We start from the raw sequence: 9,956 nt of genomic DNA, 5'->3' as shown, positions 1-9,956 counted from the left end.
CGGTCCCTCCCCGCCAGGCGGGAAGCGTCCCGCCGCTCCCCGCGGCCGACGAGGGAAGCCCGCGGGCAGGGCGGCAGCGCTGCGGGCGCGAAGCCGCCGGAGCGGCCGGCGGCGTGCGCGGCGCCGGCTCCGCGCTTCCACCCCGGCTGAAGGTGGGGAAGGGCCTTCTCCCCTCCCTCTCGCTGCCCTCCCGTCGGTTGCCACATTGCCCCCCGCCGCCCACCCAAGTCATCTCTTCCCGGAGGGGCACGGCACGACGATGTGCGTCCCCGACTGAAAAACACAGGAAGCGAAAGCAAACACGACGCCCGGCGCTAGGGAAAGCTCTGCCCCGCAGGACGAACCCCAGCGGGCTGCGTTCCTCGCGGCCATTTGGTGTGAGAAACCGCCCGGCCTCTCCCGCACCTCCCCTCCCCTCCCCTGCCCTCCGCCACCGCCGCAGGGCGGGCGGGGGCGGCCGCGGGGCGCCGGGCCCGGCTGGGGGCGGGGGGCGGCCTCCCGGGGGGGGGCCCGGCTCCCCCGGCCGCTCGCCCCCGGCGTGCGGCGGCGCGGGGGGAGAGCGGGAGAGACGGTCCGCCATATTTCTGCCTCACCACGCCCGCGGAGCCGAGCCATTGAAAAGCCGGGCGAGCCCGGCCCCTGCCTGCCTGCTTGCCTCCTCTTCCTCCCCGGCGGCTCCCCGCCACCCGCCCTCTCTCCCTCTCCCTCTCTCGCCGTTACTGGCAGGGCAGGGGCGAGCGGCGGCAGCTCTCCGGCCGCGGCTCTCCCCGCCCGAGGGGCGAGCGGCCGCCCCGCCGGGAAAGGAGGGTCGGCCGTGAGGACGCGCTTCCCGCCGCCGGGCGCCCGCGCCCACCCCGCAGGAGCCGGGCTGCCGCCGCAGGGGACGGGGAGCGGCGGGGAAATGTGTGCGCGGAGGGGGGGAGGGATTAGCGGGCGTTAGCGTTTCCACAGGGGGTGGGGTGGTCGCGTCGGAGGGCGGCGGGGGTGTCGGCCGCCAGGGACACTCGGGGACCGCGTTGGCTGCGGGCGGCGGCGAGTGAAGGGGAGCGAGAGGGCGAGGGGCGGCGGCGGCGGCGAGCGGCTCGGCTCGGCTCGGCTGGGTAGCGCTGCTGCCGCCGCGGTGGATGTTTCCATGTTGTTTGGTGCATGATTTAGAGGAGAGGAGGAGTTGGCAGCGGCGGGTGGCAGCGGCAGGGAGCGGGGATCCGCGCCGCCAGCGGCCCTGCCTCTTTCTCCTCGCCCCTGTGTGGCATCGAGGCAGCCGCCTGCGCTTGCCCTGCGGCGCCCGGCGGGGGCTGCCGGGCAGAGAGCGCCTGTGCCCCCCGGGGCCGGTGCGGCGGCGGCGGGGTGCGTGTGGGTGAGTGCGGGGTGCGTGTGTGTGTGCGTGCGTGCGGTTTTAGGGGGGGGTGGGGGTTGTGTCTGAACCAGTTAGGAAGAATGACTCTGGAGTCCATCATGGCGTGCTGCCTGAGCGAGGAAGCCAAGGAAGCCCGGCGGATCAACGACGAGATCGAGCGGCAGCTGCGCCGGGACAAGCGGGACGCCCGCCGGGAGCTGAAGCTGCTGCTGCTGGGTGAGTGCGGGCCGCCGCCGCCCGGCTCGGCCCGGCCGCCTCGCCTCGCCTGGGCGCGGGCTGCCGCCGGCGCGCACGCCCCAGGTGCCGCCGGGGCCGCAGCCCGGGCATCGCCGCCGCCGCCGCCCCGGCTCCCTCCGGCCGGCGCGTTACATGGCGGGGCCGGGGCGGCCGGGGCGGCGGCGGGGCCGGCTGGGCTGCCCCCGGGCGCTCGCCGCCTCCGCCGCGGGGAGCCGCCGGCCGTGCCCCCGCCGCGGCGGGGCGTCTGTGCCCGCCCGCGGGCATCGCCGGCGGCGGGGCGAGCGGCCGCGGCTCCCGCGGGTGGGCTCGGTGTGGAGGGCGAGCGGCCTTCCAAAATGGAGAGGGGAAGGACGGCGGGTGAGTGAGGGGGTGCGGGGCGGGGGGGGCCGGTGTCGGCGGCCGTGCGTGTGGGGCGCGACGGCAGGAAAGCGGATTAGCGAAGGGACTGGCGGGGGGGGGGCTGCCGTGCGGGTGGGTGGTGGCGGGTTCGGTATCTGCATTGTTCCGTGAGCCCCGGGAAGGTTGTGGGCTCACGGGTTGCGTTTTTTATTGTGATTTTTATTTAATGAGGTAGACTGAGATCAGGGGCTTGTGCTCAGATTGTGGACTGGTTTTTAGAAAGGAAAAGGAGCCGTGAAGCCCCAGATGCACACGCGAAGCTGAGGGGTAACCTGAAGTATGCCGGAGGATGACAGGATCTTTAATACCCTTGGAATCCACCCACTGGTCAGGAAATAAAATCTATTGTATCATTTATCTGTAATTAAAGCAGGTTGTTATTGTGGAGCCGCAAGTTTGCAGAGGCCGTGTGTATCTAAGGGAAATTCGGCCTGTGTTAAAATAAGCCTTTTGAATTAAAATAGGTCTGTCTGTATCCAGTGTGCTCTACTGTGTTGTGTCGCTCCCGTGGCAATACGGCTTCTGCCCGGGACTCGCAGGCCTTGAAATACGTCTGCACCACTGTCCGGTGTGTGGATGAGTGGGGATGTTCCAAGTGGACGCGGGATGTTTATGCTGAAGATTTTTGTCTTGGGTCATGTATATGAAAGTAGTGATTTATACTGGGGGGGAGTAAACTGCCTTCTCAATGAGGTAAGGAATGTTGAAAGGAAAAGTCAGAATACATTTTAGTGCTGCCATGTGAATATGCTATTTCTTGCAGCTTGTCTTCTGGGTGTGGAGAAAGGTGTTGGGATCCTTAACTGGTGTGGAAAAGGAGTGATGGGGACAGATGCAGCATTTCCAGTAATAACGTTCTCTCTCATTTTGGCCTGATTTTGGTTGGCGGAAATGCACGTTGTGACTATTTCAGAATTCACAAAGAAGATAAAATAGGGGATAGATAGCTTGCCTTTGCCTCATTTTATGGATGTTTAAGTATAATTACTTAATGATAGACATTAGTTTCACAAGAGGTACTTGGCGAATTTGACTTGTTACTCAGGTCCAAATTGTTTCTGTATTTTCCTGATTTTTCTTGCGGTAGTGCTAGAGGCTTCTCCCAAGTTTTCAAAGATGTATGAAATTTACTGAATGAGACCAATATGTATTACCCAGAGAAGGAATTCGGAGATCCGCTTCTACAATCAGTAATGCAGAGCTTGTACTGCTTTGCAAGGTCTTCCCACTGGTAACGCGAAGTGTCGGGGTAGGCGGTGGTAGATTGGGGTCCAGTTGTGGCATTGCTTTGGACCAAATGGATGCAGTGATTTGAGGGAGAACAGGGGAGAAGCCAACCCATAGAAAGTGTTGGGGAAAACTCTCTTGAGTGCCTGTGTGAAAGATTTTTGCATTCATCAGCATCAGCGCAAACCAAGAGTTCTGACACGCCTGTGAAGGCGTAAGCGCGATGTACTAGAGACCGAGAAGGGTGAACATTTGGCTGCTCATACTTAAGAGCGTATCTGTATACTTGGGTAATGAAACCAGTACAGAAATTGTTACTGTGCATGCATTTTTGGTCTTTTGCTTTGTCAACCTCTGTCATATGTTTGACTTGAAAGTGTGTGTGCATGTGCAGCTGTTTGGATTAACACTTAATGATCTCATCTTGTAAGTTGCAGTATAGTGGTGAACCACTGTTGGAGTCGTGGGATTGGGTAGAGATTCAAGTTTTGATTTATAAACACATTTTGAGGAAAACTTTTTTTATTAGTGAGTTTATTTTAGGTATCTGACAGCACTTTTTTTTTAGTCACTCTCACTGCTTCCCCAGCATAGGCAGTTGCCCGGTTATTAAGTTTGTGTTTTTTGTGTGGGTCATTCACAAGGTTATGAGACAGACAATTTTGGAATAGAAAAGTAGTCATTAAAAACTGTGAGGCTGGCAGCACAAAAAAACATCTGAAATTGTTTAAAGTAATTTTTTTTTTTTTAAATGGAACAGACCTTTACTGTCCCATTACATGTGTTTCCCCCTCAAAACTTAAATTACCAGTGTTGCTTAATTTTATTTTATGAAAACATAGGCAAATGTGGTTTTGTTTCATTGTTTCCTTTTTTTCAGAAGTGCCGACTTCTCAGTCCTGCTTTGTAAAGTATTATGGGACTTACAAGCCTAAGAGGGTTAAAGGTTTTTGAATATGGGACGGAGGCATATCCTTTGGCTCATAAGGAGAGTACTACTGCAGTTTAAGCTGAGCCATGTTAATTGACCGTGCATGTTCTTCAGACTTGTTGCAAGTGCAAAGTGAAAGGTATTATTAACTCAAAGGGTTTTAAGGCACAAATAAGTGTATTTATGCTAGGTTGTTTATACTTGTTTAAAAATTAGACGGACGTATGTACAAATGCACATATGTAGCAAATATAAAGAAAAAACCAACATTTTTGGCTCAGAAGTTTTTTTTTCCCCCTTTAACTTGTGGAAGATACAGTGCTTCCTTGCAAGTGAGTTAATTTCCTCCTAACTGTTACTGTGTGACACATACACACTGTGCTCGGTACACCCTTTTTGTGTATTAATGATGATATCTTTTTACTTTTCATGGGGTCAGAGTTTAAAATGCTAAGTCATTTATGGGAAACTTTTACTGCATGCTAAGATTATTTTTAAGTATTAGTTTAAAAAGAAACCGTCTCTGTGATTAGACATTAAAATACCACTTTTAGATACTTTTTTGTAGGTCATTGCTTAATTTTTTGGAACATATTAGAACAGGATAAAGTAGGGTTTTTTTACCATTGTAATTCTGAAAAGCCAGAATTCAGAAAAAAGCACTGAAGCGTATTACAAAGATGTAGTAGTAGTTCGGCTAGCACAACTTGGCTGTAATGTTTAAGGCACTTTGGAACAAATTCAGTCTTCCACTGAATTTGGTTTTAATCTCATGTATTTTCCAAATTCTTCTGGATTTCATTACTGCTGAACACTTTGTAAAACCGTATGATTGTTCTCCAGAGCTTACAGTTGTTAACATCCATCCATTGTTTGCTGTTAGCTGTAAAAACACTTACATTGTTTTTATAATTGGAAAAAAAAGAGGTGTTTTAATGTTTTGTATTGGTACATGCCAAACAAAATGTACCGTATTCTGCATGCTTGTATTTTAAGCATGTATGTACATACTTATTGTTAAGTAGTAAGAGCCATGTGCTCTAGTTCTTATGTATATCATTTTGCCTGTCGTCCATGGAAATTTTGCATGGTCTCAGAAAACAGCATTTGGGCCTGGGTGATAGACTGTAGCCATAAACCTTCAATCCTGGACATCCTCTGCCTGTACGCTCTCTATATATTTATATTATACACTGTTTTCTCAGTGGGAAATGCCTTGAGTATCTAAGAAAATAATCTGGCAGTATCATGCTAAGGTGGCTAGCTATGCCTACATATCTATAAACCTTGGCCAAATTAAGTACTGGAGGTGTGTGACAGTCTTTGCTATTTTGCGGCATATTTCTTGGTATTGTGTCATGTGCAAACCATCTCTTTTTAAGGGGTAGGTGTTTCTTACGTTTGAGATAGCAGATGTGTCAGTGAAGAGAGTTGCCTGATAGGGGTGTCCTTTTATTCTCTATGCGTTACCAACGGAAACAGGTGGAAGATAAGCCATTTGAATTGGTGTGAATGGCAACCAGTCTGACGTGGAAAGACACTTTTGAACATAAGGTGAATATCCAGCAAGCATGCAGGATATATATATATATATATTTATTTTCTTACACCTCTGTCAGCTGAATTAAAGATTTACATGCAGAACTTAGTGAATTAGCGAAGACTTTGACTTTCTGTAGATAAGTTGAAGAGGAAGTGGGTCCATTAAGCCAACAATGGAGTACACTGGCTTTATACATCTTTTTCTTCAGCTAGAGAAACAAGCAAGCTTCCTTATTTTCCCTGTGACTTGTATTTGTATCGGTCTGTCCTTCTCACACTGAACACTTCCAAATAATTCTAAGTAGTTACCACAGTACATACTTACAACTGTAAAATGAACAAATAGTTAATGTACATTTGATATGTATTGTAACTAGATTGGTAAGTATCTCTTATTTAGCAGAAGCTGTTTCTAAGGAAATATAATTTCATTCTGGATGCAAACCACCTTTATATATTCTTACATAGACATGTATGTCCATATATAAAATTAACTTTTTTTTTTTGGAGAAAAACACAAGTCATCATCTGGATGTGATAACATATGAAGAACATATATTTAGAATATATTTAAGAACATACTTATTTACTTATTTTTAGTGCATCACAAAGGGATATTTTGTTTGCAGCCATTAGAAAGGGGTTGTTGGTGGTTTCATTTTACTTCTTTGGAAGTGATCTACACCCTCTGAAGTTAATGAGAACTAGCTGAGGGCCTGAATAGTCAAAGAATTCTGACTAGTTTAATTTTATTCATATGTCTGACCCCAAATTTGTATCTTACATTGGCGAACAATATTGAATTAGTGCAGGAGGGAAAAGTATATGCTGAGCAGAAGAATCTCTTGAGAATGGGCATTTGAGTGTATGCTGCAAAGTTAAGAAATAATTCTGCTTTTTTAGCCACTTGAAATTATTTTTGTTGGTCTGTAATCACAATGGCAGTTTCACAAGGGAGGGCATTTCTTTTGAAATAATATGACAATCTCTGCAAAATTAATCCCAGGAAGGTGTGAAATAACATCATAAGGTAGATGTGTGATTAATGGTAACTAGCTTTGTTTCAGTAATAAAATATTTCAAACACCGAGCATTTTTTCTTGCCCTGATGGATGGTAAAAGGCTCGGGAAAAATCTGTTCTTGCACTCAAATGCTACTGTGTGTGAACAGCTGTTATTAATAAAATTATGGAAGTTTTTCAGCATTCACCTTTTATTTACTCTAATTATAAAACCTTTGGCAGGAATGAAGAGCAGGAAAGCAGTGCAAAACCAAGGAAAAAATATAATGTTGGAAATACTAGGAAGCTGTATGTGGTGTTAGCATTGGAGAAGGAAGCATGCAGCAGGCTTTAAGTATTGTTAACTCTGCAGAGAAGTTAGATGCATGAGCACTGGAGGGCACAAGTCTAAGATATACCACAGTTTTAGAAGTTAAAAGTTTTGAAAGTTACTGGGGGAGTTCCAGGAACAGCACAAACGTTTTTTCAAGCTAAATTAAAGATTAAATCTTAAATGTTCTGAAAGCACATTGTTCCCCCAATAAGTAATGATACAGAGACTAAACTGAAGGGTGATTGTCTACAGATTTTTGTCCTTTGTGGGTTTTCAAAGGACAAATGGCATGGAATAACCAAACTACTTAATTTGTACACTATGCTTAGTGTGTAACAGTACTGTAGAGTTTTATCCCAGAACCCCCATGCAGATGCTGTTGCCAACAGAAAAGTGCTGCTGTTGATTTCATTCTGCATTTGAGAAGGCGGTGTGGCTATTCCAGAAACAAAAATAAACCCCACCAAACAAGATTCCTTCTTTGTTGATCCATTCAGGCAGAATCATCCAGCAGACTACTGATATGACCGATTCAGTTTAGGCGAGCCCCACCATGGTGGTTCAGTTTGTCTTCCTCTGAAGAGGAGGTGGTGTGCAATATGTGCATAGCTTGAATGAAGAAACAGAACATCAGAAAGTTCCTGAAAGTGGAAGCCCCTAGTAAATCAGTAAATTGAAAAGATAGAGGCTGGATCACTGTTGCCCTCACGCAGCTGAGCTGTGTATCAACACCTTCGTCTTGGAGCTGTGTTGTTTGTAAGTTAGGTTGATCTAACTTAGGTTGACCTGTGTGTGGAAGAAGCATCTGTTAGGAATGCGACTAGACAGTTTTGTCTAGTGCCTGGGTCTGGGTCTAGTTTTGTCTCAGAGCAATTAGATGGATTGAATATCTACTCAAGGTCTGTCCTCATTGATTATCTATGGCTTTTGTTTTGTTTGTAGGAGAATGGTGGGGTGGTCCTTGGTGAAATGCTTTGGGACTCAGTCCCAGCTGTCAAAAGTCTGTTGAAGGAGGATTTGTTTTTTCCCCAAGGGAAATTGTGGAAAGGGCAGGCAGCATTTGAAATATGTTATATTCCTTCCACCACCACCCCACTACCCCCGCACAAACCAAATCTTCTCTCCTCTGAAGACATCAGTGCAGTCAGGTCCTTAACTCTTTCGAAATTAACTGAAATACAGTTCCAATCTTGGTAAGTATCATCAAAAGTGGATCAGAAGGGCTTTTTCCAGATGGAGTTAGCCACCTTCAAGTTAAATCCAAGGTAAGAGCTCAGGTTCACTATTCTGAAGGAATTTGGTGTAATTGGATGCAATGGAAACCCGACCTGTTACAGATTCTTTCAGTAAACAGGAACTGAGAGTTTAGAAATTACTGGTTTAGTTATGATGTAGCCATGAAATCATTCAAAAGAAATCCTCTTCTTGCTCATAGTTTTATAAACTGAGATACTATGTAATGAACATCTTAGGTACATTTTGAAATTTTCCATTAGGTAAAAATATGTTAGATTTCACAGTATTTGCTCTTATGGCACAGGATATACGATACTGCCTCGTCTTGTTAGTATGTCTGTCACTGTACATGAGCTATATGCTCACTGGCTGCTAGCATACTGCTGCTTGGTCCTTGATTAGTTCATTGCTCTACAAGCTGCAAACTCAGAAGAAACAAAATAATCTTTGGCAAGAATCCTTGTACTAAGTGAGAACATTTATGTAAGTCAAGGAAAGTTCCTCTTCTCTTCTTGTTCTATAAACCCATCACAGGCGAGTTTTTAACTCTTAAGTCTTCAATGTTAATGTTAATTATCTTGCTCATCTTAGAGAATGTTGGAAAAGAATGCCGAAAGCTATTCCAGCCCACGTTTCTGGGTGAATAGCGTCAGCCAGAAAGTCAAACAGAAGATTTCTGTAGCAGCAACTGCTAACTTATAAGGCCGGAAAAACTCAAATGCATAGAAGTTGGCAAAGACGCCATCATTCCTTGTGGTTTTAGGAACTGATCTGGCTTGGGAAACTGAAGATCAAGTATGGAACATTTATTTCACTCCGATACTGGATTTAGTAAGCACTGTATGTGCCACTTCATCTCATAGACAGAACAGTAAAAGCAATGGAAATTAAATGCTGAAAACTAAAGGCATTGTTCATGTATCTTCAACAGGGTATCCAGATGCTTGGATGATTTGATGTTTTGCCCTTTTGGAGTGTGTTGTCTAGATGGTATTGAAATCAACATTTATGTTGACAGTGAAAACCTTTCAAAGGTGGTTTGCAAAAAGGAACAGTTAAAAAAAATATAAACAAACCCCCAAAATACTCCTTTGTTACAGGCATAATTTGCTTTAACTCAGTTGATCTTTTGGGAGAGAAAATAATGATTCTTATAGTATTTCTCACTTCTACTTTTTTTGTGTGCTTGTAAAAAGGAAATAATACTAGCCTATAAACTGAGACACTGTACGGTTGTGCTGGGGGGAAAAAAGCCCAAAGACTAGAACACATGGTCTTACACATATATTTAAATAGCTCTGGTTAAATTCTCTTTTGTTCCTTTTCATTTCATGTTTGTGTGTTGATGGAACCTGACACTTCGAATTATTTTCAAAAAGGGTGACAATCTTGATCCCAATTTAATCTCTCCTGTCCTGAGACTGCCAGTTTTTATTAGGGGTGGTTATGATGTATGCACCTGGTCATCATTAACAATGACGAGATCAGTAGCTTATCTCAGAGTGCAGGCCATCAGGCAGCTGCCTGATTGACTTTTGAACACTGCTGACCTGGCCTGTTATTGAAAGAGAGATTTAGAGATCAAAGTCCCTGTATTTCATTACCATTCCACTAATCCAGCAAGTCTCATTTTAAGTGAATTTTTGTGTGGGGATTTTCATCTGGGAAGTTATAGGTGTTGGACGTCATGCC

The 9,956-nt window shown here is 46.5% G+C and overlaps 1 protein-coding gene across 1 annotated transcript in view; it reads left to right on the top strand.

The window, feature by feature from the left end:
* Positions 1-934: 934 nt before the first annotated feature.
* Positions 935-9,956, top strand: part of LOC309602781 (guanine nucleotide-binding protein G(q) subunit alpha) — a 136,547-nt gene continuing 127,525 nt past the window's right edge. Inside the window, exon 1 of the mRNA XM_082336702.1 lies at positions 935-1,573. Coding sequence (XP_082192828.1) covers positions 1,438-1,573 — 136 coding nt within the window. The 5' untranslated portion in view covers positions 935-1,437. The remainder of the gene's footprint in view (positions 1,574-9,956) is intronic.

Source organism: Platalea leucorodia, assembly GCF_965183815.1.
Source record: "Platalea leucorodia genome assembly, chromosome: Z".
In the NCBI taxonomy this organism is placed as follows: domain Eukaryota; kingdom Metazoa; phylum Chordata; class Aves; order Pelecaniformes; family Threskiornithidae; genus Platalea; species Platalea leucorodia.
The sequence above is the reverse complement of the archived record's forward strand: the minus strand, read 5'-3'. Positions and strand labels throughout refer to the sequence as shown.